Here is a 19,171-nt window from a genome sequence, read left to right as displayed (position 1 = left end):
TGAAAGGTAAGAGCTGAGATGAAATTTTGTTGATAATAGAGCCTAAACATTCTTATTATAGTTACCAGGGAAGTAGCCAGGCCAGTTACCTAATGGACCATACTAATTTCCAAATAGATAAGAATCCAAACACTATTTAGGACAAAAAGGCAAACATCAATCTGGATTCCAAAGCAGTTTTAGATCTAAATGAAACAAGTAGATTGCAATGTCATGACTAAAAATGAATATATAATCAACATTGTCAACATGTGATGAGAATATCTGACCAGAATATCCAGATAGAAGACAAGCAACATTCACTCATGCACATAAAAGAAGATAATAAAAGACAATTATTGTATTGTGATTTATAGCATGTAGAGGATGATTATCATAACTGGGTAGAAGATGCTGTTCTAGATCAAAAGCATAGCCAATATGTAAATAAAATACCAGGCAAGTATCTAGGTAGAGAACAAGAGCACGTCTGTTGTGTATAAGGTAAACATAAGGTGGTTCCCAGAGCATTTTTCCTTTTCAAAAGCCAATGTGTGGCAAGCACAACAACCTACATCGATAATTCTATTTATATCAACAGCAAGTCCAAAATGCAGGTACAGTGCCAGAGATGGTGAGGAAGTAGGCAAACGCCACTGTGTTGTGGACAGAAAGACAGGCCACAAAATGGACCCCAACAGAGTTTTCCTATCCAAAATTATCAGTAAATACATGGCAAGGACCAAAACCAGATGTAAAATTTTAATCATGACCAAGGGCATGGCTTCACCCTCGACTTCACACAACTTGACAAACAGTTCTCAGAGACACATTTCCTGGTCTCCCAAGCCTTCTGAAATCTGGATGGAAGCCATCCTGAGCCCACAACTCTTGCATTCTGCATGCACCTGAACCCAGCACCATGTGGATGATGCCAAGGTTTGCTGCCAGCTGGAGCAGTAAGCTAGGCTTCCTTTTCTCCTGGTTACAGAGGTTGAGTTCTTGGGTTGCTGAGAACTCTGAGTCCAGTTCTAAGGAACAGATTCTCTACCACTATTCTGGCACATGATGTTCTGGGGCACTCTTCTCAAAGCAAATTCTTTCACCTGCTTATGAGGTCAATTAGGCCTTATTTTACATTGTTCTGTTCCTTCTTAGCAACCAAGTTCTCTTCTGCTGTATCTTTGCAGCTTATAGCTTTACTGCAGCTTCCTTTCTGATCAAATTCAAAACATTTTAAATGATTCTGTTAGGCTCTTTACTCTCAATTCTCAACATAGTTCTGGTTAACTGCCCCTAATAATAGCCATGCCACTGCCTCACTATTAGACTGTCTTGAAATTTCTTCCCCAAGATTAATTATTTTTCTGCCCTTAATCTCAGCTGCAAACAAAGCCTCTGGACATAATCAACAGTAGAAAAACTTTCTGCCAAGGTATAACATACATGAACTGGAGTCCAACAGCCAATGTAGTCCTTCTTCATAGCAGAAATCTCTTGAGCATAGTCTTTTCCAATAGCATTTCTATCAGCATTCTGGTTTTCTGAGTTCTGAGCAGAATCTCCCATCAAGTATAGCTTAAGGTATTCCAGGGCTGTCTCTTCAGCCAGCATTTCCAAATGTTTTAAAACTCTTCCCACAAGCTAGTTCCAAAGACTCATAAGCCACGTGGCCAGGTAATGTCACAGCAATAACCCTAGTCAGGTACCAAATTCTGTCTTACTCTTATTGCTGAGACAAAATAGTTAACACCCAAAGTTAAAAGAAGGAAGGTTTACTGTAGCTCAGAGTTGATAGAGGTTTCAGTCCAGAGTTAGCTGGCTCCAAGGCAGGACAGCAGGCAGAGAGATATCACGGAGAAGAAACAAGTTATGGTGCACAGAAGGCAGAAAAACCAAAAGTAGTGAAGCAGCAGCAAGCAATAACCACAGCTACCCTCTCTCTGCCTTTTGCATTTCATCTAGAGTACTTGCCCTTAGGGCAGGTAGCGCTCTCACCCTGGCTGGGGCACCCTTAATCCTCTCCAGATCTATGCTAAACCAATCAGCGCACTAATTAGTAATCACATACCCTTGATTCCACACCACACACTGTAGGTCTAGCTACTTTAGAGTAGCTAGCCCCATCTATGATTACTTGAGGCTTTAGGGGACCTCTAGACCAGCCATTACAGACAGGGACAAATCTTGACTAACTTAGACAAAAGGCCAGTTTATTAGCTTATAATCGAATGGTTGCAAGGGTGTATAGGAACAGCTGTTCCAAACATTAAGGAGCAGGACACACCAGCTGGTAGTTTCAGAGTCTTCCTTCCTTTGCCATTTTTCTTTTTCTCTTAGTGTCCTATGCTCATTTTTCTCAGATACTTCATCTACTTATAAGACAAACCATAGATTCTGGAACCGCCAGATCATATACAACCATCTTTAGCCAAAGGAGGGACATTCTTCTTCCTTCTGTTGCTTAGTAAACCAGAGGGCTTCAGGATTGCTGACCAGAGTCACAGAAACACACACACACACACACACACACACACACACACACGCACGCACGCACGCACGCACATGCACGTATGCACACATGCACATATACGTATGTACACGGGCGCACGCATACACACACACGCAGACATGCACACACTCTACTATAAAAGGATGCAGGGTTTCATAATTAATAGTTCTCCTTACATTCCTAAGTTGATGGCAGAAACAAAGCAACAGTTCTTCAGAAGAAGCAAGGTGCTGTTGTTCAAAGGAAGAATGCATACACACTACAGCTATCCGTCTTGTAGATAATTTGTGTTTTCTATTTGAAATGTCAGCCTTTTCTCTGACAGTCTACCATGACTTCAGGGATATCCTCTCATTTCAAATCTAGAGTTCCTCCTCCAATGAGTCTCAAAGATCATCCACAAAAATGGCAGAGTAAAATAATCAGTCTATGGTTTTTACGCAAACTGGACTGGCTGAGTTTTTCTCAGAAACATGAAAGAATGAAAGCAAAGTCTAATTTGATGCTGAAAGTAGTAAAATAGTAGGGTGTGTTGGGAAGGGCTTATAGGATCAGGGTACAATGGAAAGGACATGCTAGAGGTGAAATCAAGACTATATATAAGGGGGCTGGGGGTTTAGTTCAGCGGCATAAATGCCTGCTTGGCAAATGCAAAGTCATCAGTTTGATTCCCGGTACCAAAAAAAAGACTATAGGTACCAGTGACTTGCTGAATTATCTTAGCTAATTCCTTTGTCCTTACTGGGTCTTTCTCAGAATATGAAGAATGCAATTGCGCTGGTCAGGGAAAAGTGGAACAGCTTTTCGGGCTGTCAGAAATATGTAACAATATATGACACTTTTTGCTGTAAGTAATCCTTAAGAAATCCGAAGAATTCTTCCCAGTAGGACAGTGACTATTTCCTGGGATAATCAAATAATCGCTTTATCCTTTGTAAAACTATAGACTTGGGCTTGATGCCAGGTCAGGTTTGAGGTGCATAAAGCCAAGCTTGGCTTTGGATCTTTGACATGGACCTTCCTAAGGACCAGAATCTTGTTGGAAATGACTATCCTCATCCCCCTTGGGATGCTGGCACCAGAGGCACCTGCATAGGAACTGAGTGAACAGAAGACCTAAAAAGGCTGAAGTGGGGTGGAGAGAAACTTTTACAGGTCTTCTGGGCCCAGACAGAAAAGCAGGATATAAGGCTGGAGCCCACAATTTAATCTTGTGGCCTTTTCCTTTATATGCAGGAAAAATAGGAAACTAAACTGTAGACTCCTCACCACTTCCCAAACAAGTGACTGAGATCTGAGAACTGTTTCTAGAAGTCATATTGTTATGTGGCCTTGACATCAGGGATCATTATCAGTGCTAAACATGCAACGAAGTGATGAACTCAGGAATCACTCTGGGCATTGAGTACAGAATTTGGGCCCTGAGTGTGGATTCTGTCCCCTGCCTGTCTGCTGCATAAAAGTAACAGCATGATGTGTCCTCTAAAAGGAGATTAAGAAACAATAGGGCTCAGAAGTTGTGAGCATTCATGACCCCCATAGGAAGAAAACCAAGATGGAGAGAAAAATGGAAATTTGTCAAAACAGTTTTCAAAGCTAGCATAGAGGTCAAGTATCATGGCATGTGTCTTAGGGCTCTTTCTTCACTAAGCTTCCTAAGAAATGAAGAAATACCCTTCTTATTTCTGAGTGGTAGCCTAGATGCAAACCAGCTCCAGAGAGACAAAAAATAAAAGGCAAAGAAAGAAACACAGTCTAGGAAATGGTGGTCCTCCAGGCCCTGCCCAGAGACAGCAGGGAATAACCATTCAGGATCACAGACCCAGTCACTTCTGGGCAAGGTAGGGAGCACACTGCAGGGAGAAGTGAGTGGATCTACAGGAATAACACAATAGTGAAAGAGTCCAAATGTGGACATGTTTCTTCTTTAACAGGTTCTGCTGGAGCACAAGACCCTGTGATTAGTCGTGTTTGGGCCAAGTCACAAGATATGGAAGAAGCAGTTTCAGGAAGTGGTCTAACCGCTGAGGGAGGTCGTGGTTCAGACAGAGAAGAGTCCGTGGGAGAACGTGTTTCACTGAGACAAGAAGAATTTGAGAAAGGACACATTCGGAGCAGTGTAGAAGAGCCTGAGGGAGAACACGTTTCTGTCAGACGTGAACATCTTGAGAAGAGTCACATCCGGCACAATGTCGAAGAGCCCGAGGGAGAACGTGTTTCAGTCAGACGTGAACATCTTGAGAAAAGCCACATTCGGCACAGTGCTGAAGAGCCCGAGGGAGAACGGGTTTCAGTTAGACACGAACGGGTTGAGAAAACTCACAAGCGGTTCCATGATGATTCTGTGGAAGAGTCAGACTCAGCTTCAAGTGTTGATCATCGGAAGAAGGGACACATTCGTTTCAAACGACAAGATCCCATAGCAGCACTAGCTGCCATTGAAGGTCAGGATGCTGTGAAAGACAGCCTTTGGGTGAAAGGACAGGCTTCCTCAGAAGAGCGATTTTCAGTGAAGGGTCAAGATTTGGTGAAAGGTCACCTGCAGATGAAAGGACAGAGTTCCCTCGCAGAACGATTTTCCGTTACAGGCCAAGACTCTGTGAAAGGTCGCCTGCAGATGAAGGGACAAGACACCCTGGCAGAACGATTCTCAATGACAGGCCAAGACTCTGTGAAAAGTCGCCTGCAGATGAAGGGACAAGATTCCCTCTCAGAAAGATTCTCAATGACAGGTCAAGACTCTGTGAAAGGTCGCCTGCAGATGAAAGGACAGAGTTCCCTCGCAGAACGATTTTCCGTTACAGGTCAAGACTCTGTGAAAGGTCGCCTGCAGATGAAAGGAAAAGATACCCTGGCAGAACGATTCTCAGTTACAGGTCAAGACTCAGTGAAAGGTCGCCTGCAGATGAAGGGACACGATCTCCTGGAAGAACGATTTTCTGTGTCAGGTCAAGATTCTGTGAAGGGCCTTGCTCGGATCAAGGGACAAGAGTCCGTTCAATCAGGATTCTCAGTTAAAGGTCAAGGATCTCTGAAGGGTCTCATTTGAACCCCAAATGAGGTAAGCAGTAGCTGAAAGCAGAGGAGACTCCTGCACACACAAAAGAGGGTTGAGTGGTGGAGAGCCATCTCAGTGTGGGCAGAGGTGAGATTCTGGACACACAGAGAGACTGGGGAGTCTGAGACATCATAGCCAGAAGTACAGAGAGGATACCCCTACCTCCTCAAGAGGTCTGAGTGCTTCAACATGCTGAGTCACATCTCTAATTCTCTTCTTTCTCACCAGGTGGATCTTGTCCTGATTGCACCAGTCCTGGGCCCAGGCCTTCAGGTTCCTCTCTGGTTCACCGATTGGTATCACTATCCTCTCCCATACTGCCCCTCCTTCCACCCATTCTGAACACCCAAGCCTGGGCCTGCCTTTTGTCTTTCACTTTTCAATAAAGAGACCCCCTTCTGCTCCATTTGTTTCTGGCTCATATGATTTCTGGGTTCCTGAAAGCTTCAGGAAGAGGTATGTGCATGCAGGAAATGGTCCATGGGTAGAAAGTAAAAGCACCCAGGAGATGAATTCCTGTGGTGTAAAGGAGAGCAAGACTAGGAAAAAGAACCCCCATTCTGAGAGCTTAGTATTAAAATCCAACATTCAGCTTAAGTTGTGTAGTGCACAACTGCAAACTGTAGTGCAAATCTGAAAACTCTGCCATTGGCCTAGGACCAGAAAGAAGACACATAGAGAAATAAAATGTAAATTATGATGAATAAATTAGGCACATCATTTCCTTTCCAATGCATTGTCATTCCTGACCTGGCTTCTGTTAGCCCTGCAGAGTGACCAAGCAACTTTGGGACTAAACCTACCCCCTTCCTTCTTCTTTTAACAACTGCCATGCATCTGTATCTTTCCCAGAAAATAGACAAGGAATGATGTCAGAGATGCAAGAAAATCCATGTTCATAAAACTTTCATAAGTTTGGGCTTAAGAGTTTTGCACTAACACATCATTGTTTTAGGTTAGACAATGTCCTTCCATAGACTTCTGTTTTAAAATGTGAGCCAGAAGTCATGACATACTATATTCTTATTGTGAATTGTGTTTTCCAAAGACATACTATCATTTGGGAATTAGGTAGAATCAAGTAGTGCAGATAATTGTAAGAATATGGTGGGTAACCATAACAAGTTACATGGCCTTGAAACTGACCCATCTACACTATCATATTTATAATAGGAAGCTTCCAGGGAAGGGCAAAGCTTTGGCAGAAAGAGCAGTTTGGAAAGAGTGGGAGAAGTATCAGCTCTGGAGTCAGGCAACCTGGCTGCCGCCCCGTTTTGCCTTCCCACTGCAAGACTGACCCCTGACAAATTTCTGTTCTTATTTTTTTAATTTTATTTTAAAGAGGGTAAAATTAAATATAACAAAACAGAACAAATCAGAACATAGGGAAACTAGGGGCTGGGGGTTTAGCTCAGCGGCATAAGCGCCTGCCTTGCAAGCAGGCAGTCGTGAGTTTGATTCCCGGTACCGATAAAAAGGAAAAAGACCCCCCCCCACACACACAAAAAGTTTAAGAACAAAGGGAAACAATGTAAAAGACACAGATTTCAAAACAAGACAACTGGAGATCCTCACTATCTATCCTATAGTCTCTTGTCTTTTTCCAAATAGTCGTCCATATTTTCACATACTGTGAATTCATACAAAAAAAGCATAGTATAAAGCTGATCAGAACAGGATGATGAAGGCATGTTAGGCCTTCAAGACCAGACAATAAGGGAGTCAATGGGTATCATACTGTCTCTCATTCTCTTCAAAATTGTTGTCCATACCTTCACGTATGTTAAATTAAACAAAAAAACCCACAACAGACTAAAATCACTCTGAACAAAGAATAATAATATTTCTAGATTTCACATCATGGCACTATGTAATCAGCACTGGGTACCTTGGTGTCTCTTTTTCTTCAAAGTAGTTGTTCATCTCATTGTGCATTTTATAATCATTTCTCATAAAATGTTTAGAAGTTCTGTGCATGCATGACTCTCCACATGTATATTCATTCTTTTTGTATTAGAAGGAAAAACAAAACAAAATAATACAAAACAAAACAAATTCCTAGAAAAACATGAACTGAAAAACACATATAAAACTACAATACAAGGTGGTCTACAGTGGTTACTATGACTCTTGTTATCTTCAATATAATTGTCTATATCAAAAAGGGTAATATAATTGAATATAGCAGTACATAACAATATTAATAAAAACAAAACATTGGAAACATTATAAAATTTCAAAAGAAGGTAATAGTCAAATCAGAGTGGGCATTCTAGTGAATCTTGTCATCTTCAGAGTATTTGCCTATACTCTTAGACTTGATACTATCACAACAGATTTGAATAAAGTTAGTCAATACAAAACAGCAGTCTAACAAATCAGATTCAAATAAGATCAGTCATAATAAGACAGTATAAGTAATACAGGGCTTCAGTTTAAGTTAATAGGAAAATTTTTTTTATTTAAAGAGAAATAAAAAATAGAGAAAAAGGGTAGAAATAATACAGAATTACAGAAAAATAAACAGTAAGATATCACCAGTTGATAAGTTACATTTTGTCATCTTAGAAATAGTTGTTCAGGTTACAAAATTAAAGTATGAAAGTGACATTCAAATAATGACACTGCCAATAGTTCTGCTCAATGACCCAACAAAAACTTAGTAATATGGTTATCAGTCCTACACATTTGTTTTTTTATCTTAAAGAGGGTAAGATTAAACATATCAAAACAGAACAAAACAGTTCAAAAAGAAACAATTTAAAGAAATACAGATTTCAAAGCGAGTCCACTGGAGATCTTCAGTGTCTATCTTATTGTCTCTAGTTTTCTTCCAAATAGTTGTCCCCATCTTCAAGCACATTGAATACATACTGCATATTATAGAAATAATCAAATCATTACAGGATGATGAAGGCTTTTTAGGTCTTCAAGATCTGACATTGAGGAAGACACTAATGATTACCATAGTGTCTCTCATTCTCTTTGTAGTACCTGTCCTTATCTTTACGTATACTGAAATTGAACTTAAGAGACTAGACTAATATCACTCTGAACAGTGAATAACAGTATTGCTAGATTTTATATCATAATGCTACAGAATTAGCATTGGGTTTCTTAGTGTCTCTTCTTCTTTGGAGTATCTGTTCATTACATCTTGCATTATATAATCTGTTCCCGTAAACAGTTTAAAAAATTCTTCCCATGTGTGAATTTCTACATGTATATCTATCCTTTCTGTATTATAGGGAAAAACAAATCATAAGAAGACAGCAAAACAAATTCCTAGAAAAACATGCAATGGAAAAGACACAATAAGACCACAATATTAGGTGATCTACCATAGTTACTATGTTTTCTCTTGTTATTTCAATAGACTTGTCCACATCATCAGGCTTAATATAGTTAAGCATAGTATTACATAGCTATTTTTATAAAAACACAACTTTGAAAACATTGTGGGACTTGAGAGCGGTTAATAATCAAAACCAGTATGGATATCTTTTATATCTTGTTACCTTCAGAGTAGTTGCCTCTACTTTTAGACTTGATACTATCAAGCATACCAAATTCAAATAAAATCAGCCAAGGCAAAACCGTGGTCTAACAACCAGATTCAAATAAGAAAAGAGTAAGACAATGTAAGTAGCACAGGGTTTCAGTTTAAGTTAATAGGAAATTAAGGATAGTTACCACAGTATAACCTGCTCTTTTTGGGTTAGATGTCTGTGCCCTCAAATCTGATATAAGTGGACAGACCAAAACAAAATAAATTGAAACTAAACAGAGCAATGAGACTACTGTGACTTTTAAATCCTGATACACTATTAACAATGACCTCTGCCTTCTCTTTTTAGGCTATTTTTCACCTTTCCCCTTCTCAGGATGCTTTCTATGTTTTGGGTCTCACTAGCCTCTTTAGTTTTTAGATTAGGGGGCCAGCCTGTTGTCTATCTGAGTGTTGCTGAACCTTTCTACCCCTGAGCTTGATCTTAAGCTGTACTCCTTTACTCACTAAAGTAATAGGGTTTTTCTTCCTTCCAGCTGTGTAGTTCTACACTGCACAAAAGTGTAATAACTTTCCAATCTATCTGTGGCTGCTAGATGTGTTGTCCCTATTTCTCTCTGGTTTCCTGTTGCATATAGCTTTGCTTTCTCATCTTTGACTTTTAGTTTATTAGCCCTCTATCGGGTTGAGTGTATTTCCCATTCAGAGCATCTTGATGGAGCCTGTCTCCTAATCTGCCCTGCCTGTTTTTTTATTTTAGTGTATCAAGGCTATCTATATTAAAGGTTATAGCATACTGTCTCTGCCTCATGTCTGCTACTCCACTTTACTGCTATAATTTGTCCACCTTACTCCCTCATTCCACTGTCTGCCCCATTCTTTGAGGCCTCTCTGCCACTGTTGCTGGAATCCTGGTATCCCTTCCTCTCTCTCTCTGGAATGTCCTTCAGCACTCTCTGTAGGGTTGGATTGGTGGCCATGAACTCCCACAGTTCCTCCTTGTCTTGGAAACATCTTATTTCTCCATTAATTTTGAGAGAGAGTTTTTCTGGATACATCTATCTTGATTGCAAATTATTTTCTTTCAGGGCTTAGATAATTTCTCCCCAGGCTCTTCTCAATTTGAGAGTTTATGTTGATAAGTCTGTTGTTATTTTGATAATTTTCCCATTGTAGGTAATCTGCTTCTTTTCCCTGGCTGCTTTTAGTATTCTATTATTTTGGTGGATTTCTGGAATCTTGATTATTATATATATGGGTGTAGATCTGCTTTGGTTGTAGGTGGCTGGAGTTCTGTATGCCTCATTTATCTGGATATCATTTCATTTTCCTATGCTTGGGAAGTTTTCCTTTAATATATCTGTGAATATTCTTTGTAGTTCATTTTTGGTTACTCCTGCTTCCTTGCTCACATGCTTTATTCTTAAGTTATGTATCCTTTTGTCATCTTCTAACTTTTGAATTGTTTCTTTCTGGTTCCTCGTTATTTTAAGAGGTCTTTTCTTTCATAATCATATATCATAAATCTCTCTTCAAATTTCAAAAGGCTAACTTTAGTTTCTGTCAAGACGTTTTACCAGTTTTCAATGGAGTTTTTCATTTCCTGGTAATCTCTTTGGATCTGTTTCATGTATTCTAGGTTATGTTTAAATTCTTCATCAGAGGTTTCTCTTTCTTTTCTGGTTTCCTCCGTTCTTCCATTTGTGTTCTCTTGGGTGGAGCTTATCATTTCTTTAATTAATCTCTTTATATCTTGCCTCACATGGATCAGAAGTACAGTTTTAAATTCATCTATGAGGTCATGAAGGTATTTCTTTATTTCGGGTGATGCTGGATGGTTACTATGCTGGTTCTCTTCTGCATTTACTTCTCCTGGGCTTATTTTCCCAGGTTTGGCAGCTGGAGTATTTTTTATTTCTATCTCTTGTCATGTTTCTAGTTTCTTTCAGACTGGTGTGTCCTGGGGGTCTATAGCCCTCTCCATATTGCTTAGGGTCTTTCTGAAGCGTGCTGACTGGAGTTTTTGCTGCCCTCCCCAATTTGCTGTTATCTGAGGTATAGGCAGGGATGCAGGGACAGTTCAGGCTGGCCTCCAGCCTCTGTGCCAGTTAATCTGCAAGTTAGGTTGTACCTTGTAGACATCACAAAGTCGTGACTATTTTGTATCTGCTTATTGGGTCCCAACCAGAGGCGTGGTTCAGTCCCAGCAGACCCTGCCAGTTCTCTCTACACCAGGGACAGCTGACTAATGTCACTGTGGCACAGGGCTCTGCCCAATTCCACATTGTCCTCCACCAGACCTCTCTGACCAGGGATGATTATCTGATGTCACCGTGGCACCGGGCTCTGCCCAACTCCAGATGTCCTCCACCACCTTCTCCACCGTCTTCTCTGTGTCACTGATGCCTCCATGGCTCTGCCCAATTCCAAGATGTTCTCCAGCCAAGGACAGCAGCCTCAAGACCCAGTCCCTAGTACTCACCAGGACTCAATGCAGATCTTCCTCTTGGGTTCACTGCACACTGCACTGCATGTCTTCACTGCATTCCCAGCATAGTGTGGATCAGTCAGAAAACTTCGCGGTGTCTGGCTTCGTAGCTCAGGAGCTTCACACAGTCTCCTCTGGCGTGGCCAGGTGGCTTTGGCTGCTTTGCAGGGCCCCAGGTCTCAATTTCCAGCAGTTTCCAAGAGCCAATATAGCTTTTCCCCTTGGATCTGCTGCTCACTGTGCCGCATCCTCTTGTTTTAAGGGTCCGGGATTTGCTGACTCCCATTATCAGCAGCCACAGTCTCAGCGTGACCTTGGATTCTCTGGGTGTGCCTAGTACAGCACAGAATGGATCTCAGTGAGTGCGTCGGGCATCAGCTCTCCACTCATGCTTTTCCTTCCTCTTGCTAGTTATTTTTCCATTCATTTACTGCCTTGGTTAATAAGAATCTTTATCCATTTGTCTAGCCCTCTCCATATTGTCATATTCTAGCATCTGATCTGATTTCTCTGCAAAGACTCTGCACCCAGTCCCCTAGCAAGCCACCATTTTTTTTCTTCTGTAGTTAGTAGGAAATTAAGGATGGCTGCCATAGTATATCCTGCTGTTTTTGGAATAGCTGTCTGTGTGCTCAAATCTAGTACAAGTAGACAGACTAAAATAGAATATAATCAAACTACACAGAGGAATGAGAATAATGTGGTACACTATTAACAATGTCCTTCATCTTCCTTTTTTAGACAATTGTTCCCCTTTCACTTTCACAGGGTGCATTGTACATTTTGGGTTCCACTAACTCCTTTAGTTTTTAGATTGGGGGAACACCCTGCTATTTACCTAACTGGTTCTGAACCTTTTTACCCCTGGACTTGATCTTAAGTTGCATTCTTTTACCTACAAAAGCCTCCAAGTTTTCCTTCATTATAGCTGAGTATTTCTCCACTGCACAAAATTGTCATGTCTTTCCAATCTATCTGCAGGTGCTGGATGAGCTGCCCCTATTTCTCTCTGGTTCCCTGTTACATAGAGTATCATTTTTTCATCTTTGACTTTCAGTCCACAAACCCTCTTTCAGTTTAATTATATTTTCTATACAGAGCATCTTGATGGACTCTGTCTCCTGATCTACTCCACTTGTGTTCCTTTTTGTTAGTGTATCAAGGCCATCTATGTTAGAGATTATAGCCAACCCTCTCTGCCTCACTTCTGCTATGTTATTTTTCTGCTGTTGGTGGTCTACTTTTTTTCCTTCATTCCCCTGTCCACCCTGTTCATTGAGGCCTCTCTGCAACTGTTTCTGAAGTCCTAATGGTTTTTTTTCTCTCTCTCTAGAATGTCCTTCAGTGTTTGTTGTAGGGTTGTATTAGTGATCACGAACTCCCCCTGTTCCTCTTTGTCATTGAAGTATCTTGTTTCTCCATTAATTTTGAGAGACAGTTTTTCAGGATACATCAATCTGGGTTGGAGGTTGTTTTCTTTCAGGGCTTGGAATACTTCAAGTTCTTCTTGATTTGATGGCTTGTGTCAAGAAGTCTGTTGGGATTTTGATGGATTTTCCTTTATAGGTGATCTGTTTCTTTTCTCTGACAGCTTTTAATATTCTATTCTTATGATGAATTTCTGGGATCTTGATTATTATATGTCTGGGTATAGATCTGTTTTGGTTGTAGCTGGTTGGAGTTCTGTATGCCTCATACATCTGAATATAATTTTCTTTTCCTATACTTGGGAAGTTTTCCTTAATTATTTCTGTGAATAGCCTTTGTGTTTCCTTTGTATTTGCCCTTGCTTCTTCATTCACATTTTTTATTCTTAAGTTATAGATCCTCTTGTCATCTTCTAGCCTTTGTATTGTTACTGTATTTTCCTTGTTATTATTAAGTGATCTTTCCTTTCACAATCACACAATGCCAACCCATCTTCAAGTTTTTAAATCTATCTTTAGTTTCTATGAAGCAATTTTGGAGCTTTTAATTTCCTGGTAATCTCTTTGAATCTGTTTCATGTATTCTAGGTTCTTTTTTATATTCTTCATCAAAAGTTTCTCTCCTTTTTCTGTGTTCCTCCTTTCTTCCATCTGTGTCTTCTTGAGAGGTGCTTAGTATTTCTTTTATTAATCTTCTTATATCTTGCTTTACTTGTATTAGAAGTTCAGTTTTGAGTTCGTCTATAATGTCACAAAGATATTTCTCTAGGTCAACTGATGCCATGTCCTATATCACATGTTTGCTGCCTTTGATCTCTTCTGTATTTACCTCTCCTGGATCCATTGGAATCCATCCCTGGATTGGGAGCTGGAGACTTTTTCTTATTTCTCTTGTCATGTTTCTTGTTTCTTCCATACAGGTGTATGGTGGAGGTTCCAACCCCTTTCAGTATTGGTTATGGTTCTTCTGAAGTGCACTAGCTAGGGATTGGTATCCTCTCCAGTTTGCAGTTTGTCACTGAGGTGCAAGCAGGGGCAGTGTAGGCTTGCCTCTCCCCTCCAAGCCAGTCAACCAGTGGAGGCCTTCATCTCATTAATGTGTTCCACATGGACAGAACTAGTTTGGGACAACTTTGGGGACAATTTCATCCCTGGCTATTGGGTCCTAGCCAGGTATGTGACCCAGCCCAAGCAGATCCCACCAATCTGCTCTGGACAGGGAGCTGCCAACTGCAGTCCCTGCCATTCCTTGTTCATGCCCATCTTGTCCAATTCCAAGATGTTGTCCAGTCAGTCACCCCCCTCTTCTGGGAGGACCAACTTCTGAGCACTCACCACCTGTTAGTGCAGGTCTCCACGCTCTCCATGCCGGCTCTGTTCTCCGTTGGGCTCACCAACCCCCAGCTTCAGCATAATTGCGGCTCTGGTGAGAGTGCTGCAACCACAGGTCTGACAGCTCTGGTCAGAGCACATGTGGCTCCAGCTTTGCATCCACATTTTTCTTCTCTTTCCTATTTTTCTTTTTGTTTTGTTTTCTTTTTTTCCCCTTAGTTTCTTCCTGGGTTGTGAGAATCCCTCTCCCTTCATCTGATATTCTCCATGATGGTAAATTCTAGCGTCTGAGCTGTTTCTCTCAGGAAGGTTCCCTACCTTGCTACTTATCGATTTGGAGTCTTCTCTGAGTCCTCTCTGTTCTTATTTTTAAATTTTTTTTTAATTTTAAAGAGGATGAAACCAAGGAAAATAAAACAGAATAAAGCCAATCAAAAAAAAATCAGTATAGGTGATACAGGACTTCAAAACAATATGAAATCAACAATTGTTACCATAATGCCTCTTGTCTTCAAAATATCTGCAGATACCTTCAGACACAGTAAAAATCAAACCAAACAGAACATAATATAACCAATAAAAACAAAATGATGAATGGAATAAAGAACTTCAAAACAAGAAAAAAGTAAATCCAAAATGGCTACCATAATATATCTTGCTATCTTTGAAATAGCTGCCCATGCCATTGGATATAACAAAATCGAACAGATAAAAGAGAAACAAACCCAACCCAACAGAACAATGAAAATGGTACAGGACTTCAAAACAAGATAGTTGAGAATTAACAATAGTTTTCACCTTCAGAAGGCGATCCCCCATAGATGCCACATTGTTTCTACTATCCTTTGAACAGATGATCAGACCACTGGCCCTAGACCTGCCAGGTCAGTGAAACACCAAACACCACAAGCATCAAATTGCATTTCACTTCAATAACTATTATCATAATCTGTGTTTCTCTGGATCAGCTGGTCACTTGTGGGGTGGAGGTGGGGGTGATTGGCTCCTCTTGTTTGCCAACCTGTGCACTGGAAGGAGATGGCGTCTGGTTGTCCCCTTTCCAGCAGCAGCCTGTGCATGGTGCTGATTCACAGGGAGGGCTTGCTTCTTGGTGAATCCTTGCTCTCTCCCTCCACAGGCCATGAATGGCACTGACTCATGGAGAAAGGCTTGGGTCTGAATGTCCCCCTACTGGCAGTGGCCCTTTTGCTGTTCTTCTGATTGATGACAAACTATATTTTATTAAATACAACTAATCAGAAAAAATATTTCCTGTTCATTTTTAAAATTTTTCATTATCATATAGCATTTAGATAGAGATAGAGTAATGGAGTTTCTTTGTTATATTTCACTCTATATTTACTATGTATTACATAAATAACCATTCCAATAATGTTAACAAGAAGTAGTGAAAATTTTGAAAACAAAATTCTTCAAATTATTTAGATTGCATATATATTGAGACAAGGTCTAGCTACGTTGTTTAGGCTGCCCTTGAACTCACTATGAAGCTCTGGCTGGCCTAGAACTCATGCCAATCCTCCTGCTTCAGCCTCTCAAATGCTGGAGTTGCAGGCATGTGCCACCATACTTGGCCCAGAGATACATTTTTTAAAAAGTGCCAAGAAACACCTCATGTTCACATTAGTGGAAACACTTTGTAGGGTGAAAATGTCAATATTAACTTCTTCAATTTGTTCTTCAAGTGTTCCTCAGTCTAATTTCTTTTTGTTTCTTTAACTTTTTGCTGGGGTTGAGATGGAGTTTTGAAGAACTAAAAAATCACAGGTAATTTCATGTGGAAGGATAAATTATTGTGAATAGGCAAAGAGACTTACAATAAGTAATTGAGGATATTTGAAAGTTCTTACCCTAAAAAATGTCCTACAACACAAGAGCATTTAACGTACTGGCTTTGTTAGCAGCATAATTGGTAAGAAGAGAAGAAATAAAAAGAAAAGAAATCTAGGACCATATCCTGCTGTGTCTAATTCATTGTCAAATAAATGTCAGTTTCCAAAACAATAAATAAATGAATAAATAAGACTTGGATTTTTTAAGATACTAGGTTCAAACTGTAAGTTCATTTGCAAAAACAAAGGAATTTACTCTCGTCAATTATTAGCATACAGATTAAGCTAGAAAAACACACTGTGGTTCCACTGTGAGTTTCTTGTCCAGAAAGCTGTCTAGTTTGAGCAGTCTACAGCTAGCCTCAGCGGCTCAAGGCCCTCAGAGTCTCTGGTTCTTTCCATCTTGCTCTTTTATTTCCTAGGAGTTGCTTTTGCAGCTTAAAGAATGTCATCCTCATTTTGTGGCCAACTTCCATATCCATCTCTCATTTGGTGGAAGGGAAAATGGCGCTCACAGTTTTGGTTTTAAGAAGACAACCTGGAAATCCGTTCTACTGTGTCCCCCCACTGACTCAATTCATAACTGCAGAGGAGGTTTTTATTGACGGCTCTGGACAGAGCAATAAAACAGGAAAAATAAATAAAACCAGAAAACTTGGAAAAGGGAGAAACAAAGTTGTCTTTAATCTCTAGTCTGTATTTTATTCATCCCATCTTTTTATTGTTTCCTTTCTTTTTTCAGTTTTGGGTTTAGTTTGCTGTTACTCCCCTGAGGTGTAAAATCATGTTATATTTTTTGATCTTTTTTTGTGCTTAATGAAGGTTTTTTTTTACAGCAATAAATTTCCCTTGGAGCACTAATTAACAGCATCTCACAAGGTTTTGGTGTGTGGTATTATCATTCCATTAGTTAGCAAGTGCTAGTTACTTGTGTTTCTTCTTTGAACTATTAAGAACAAGCTAATTTCACCTATTTGTGGAATTTTTCACTTTTTGCTTTGTTATTTCCAGCTAGTTGTATTACACCGTGATTGTAGAAGACCAGTCTTGCTAATATATTAAACTTGTTTTGTGGTCTGAGATATGATCTATGCTGCAGAATAATCCATGGGGACTTGGAAAAAAGTCCTGTTTTCGGTAGAGGACTGTTTGTCTTACAGGACTAATTTGTGGCCCCATTCAAGTCTTCTCTTTCTATACTGATGTTACCTCCAATTGCTTCATACATTAAAACGTTAGAATTAGAATCCTTCACAATTTGTTTTGGAACTATATCTCCCTTTAGTTCAGAAGCTTGCTTCACAACCACAGGGGCTCTCCTGATAAGTGCATGCTGGTCCATTTTTCTAATCATTAAATCTTCTTGATGAACTGATCCTTTGACCAATATACAATATCATGCCAAATTTTGAACCAGTCTATTTTTGTCTGATACTAATATAACCACTTCAGCTCTCTTGCTATTAATATCTAGATGGAATGATAGCTGTTTTCATCCTTTCATATTCACCTTATTTGTGTCTATGACTCTAAAGTGAACTGGTCATATTAAATAAATGCAAATAAATGGGTCATATTTTTAGCCTTCTTGCTAATGTCTGTTTTCTTTTTTATTGTGAAAGCTCTGTCCATTGATATTTAAGAATTTCCGACAAGTAAGGAATTACTTTTGCTGTTTTTTTTTTTTTTGCGTATTCTTTATGTGTCCTATGTCTCTTTACTTATTTTTCCATTGCTGGTTCTTAAAAATATTCTACTTGAATTTAATTTTATTCATTTAATAAATTTTCATATTTATGTGTTTTGTATAGTATTTCAACACATGCACATGACATACACTAATCAAATCTAGCTCCTCTTTTTCCTGCCTCCACCCCACTTCTGCATCATTCTCAGCCTTTAGTAATCATTAATTTATATTCAGTTCAATATTTTTTAGCTTATGTCTGTGAAATACAACATGGAATTATTTTCTACATCTGTTTTTTTTTAAATTTTAACATAGTATGTTTCTATTCCATCCATTTTGTTGCAGATGTCAGGATTTTATTTTCTTATTTATGTCCCATTAATATTCTATTGCATATATATATATAACTTCTCATTCCATTCTGTTGATGGGTACCTAGGTTGACTCCATACCTCAGCTATTGTTAATAGTGCCATCGTAAACATGAGCATGCAGACATCTCTTTGGTGTGCTAGTTTCATTACTTTTGAGTAATTTCATTATCATTACCTAATTCATCACCATTACCATTAACTAATTTCACTATTGTTACCTCATTAGTGATTGGATCATATATTTGTAGTTTTTTGAAAGACCTACAGACTGTTTCCTATAATGGCAGTAGAAATTGCATTTATATTAACAGCAGGTGAGTTCCTTTTTTCCACATTCTCTCCAGCATTTAAATTTTTTTGTTCTTTAGTAATAGTTATTTTAACAGATATAATCATATCTCATTATAGATTTTTTAAAAAAGGAATAAAACAGAACAGTAAGATGAAACAAAACAAAATAGTCATAGGACAATAGAAAATCCACAATTGTTACTATATTGTATATTGTTATCCTCTAAATAGCTGCCCAGACTACCAGCCCCAGGCCTGCAGTCAATCAAACAACATACATGTTAGGTTATTTCCCTACTTCAGTTGCTTCGGTCCATTATCGTATCAGCCTGTTTGCACCTGGCTACTTCCCAGTGGTGGTGGGGGAGATGTGGAGGCAGCTTCCTCGCTGGTTCTCCCCGGCCGACAGGGTCTCTGCTCGTGCACAGGGAGGCTGCATGGCTTCCTTGCTGTTTCTCTCTGGTGCCCAGTAGGGTCTCTGCCAGCGCAGGGGAGAGGGTGAGACTATATTACATTGCTGTTTTTCCCTACCCAGCAGAGCCACTGCCCCTGGTTTTCTTATTTTTGCTGAATTCCTGAGTTCTATCTCTCCGTGGGCTTCACGTCTCAATTCAGATCCTTCCTGTGTCTGTGGGACCTTGATCTTCCTCATGCTGCTG

At 39.7% G+C, this 19,171-nt stretch overlaps 1 protein-coding gene across 2 annotated transcripts in view; it reads left to right on the top strand.

Annotated features, from left to right (window-relative positions):
- Svp (seminal vesicle polypeptide) overlaps nucleotides 1-5,955 on the top strand; it is a 151,909-nt gene extending 145,954 nt beyond the window's left edge. Inside the window, exons 2-3 of one of the 2 annotated variants that reach the window (XM_063247913.1) lie at nucleotides 4,426-5,552; nucleotides 5,778-5,955. In XM_063247913.1, coding sequence (XP_063103983.1) covers nucleotides 4,426-5,540 — 1,115 coding nt within the window. In that variant the 3' untranslated portion in view covers nucleotides 5,541-5,552; nucleotides 5,778-5,955. 2 annotated transcript variants of the gene reach the window in all.
- Nucleotides 5,956-19,171: the final 13,216 nt, after the last annotated feature.

The sequence above is a fragment of the Cavia porcellus genome, unplaced genomic scaffold, assembly GCF_034190915.1.
Source record: "Cavia porcellus strain 051 isolate PalLab524CR breed Dunkin Hartley unplaced genomic scaffold, mCavPor4.1 scaffold_5, whole genome shotgun sequence".
NCBI classification, from domain to species: domain Eukaryota; kingdom Metazoa; phylum Chordata; class Mammalia; order Rodentia; family Caviidae; genus Cavia; species Cavia porcellus.
This window is presented reverse-complemented; position numbering and strand designations above follow the sequence as displayed.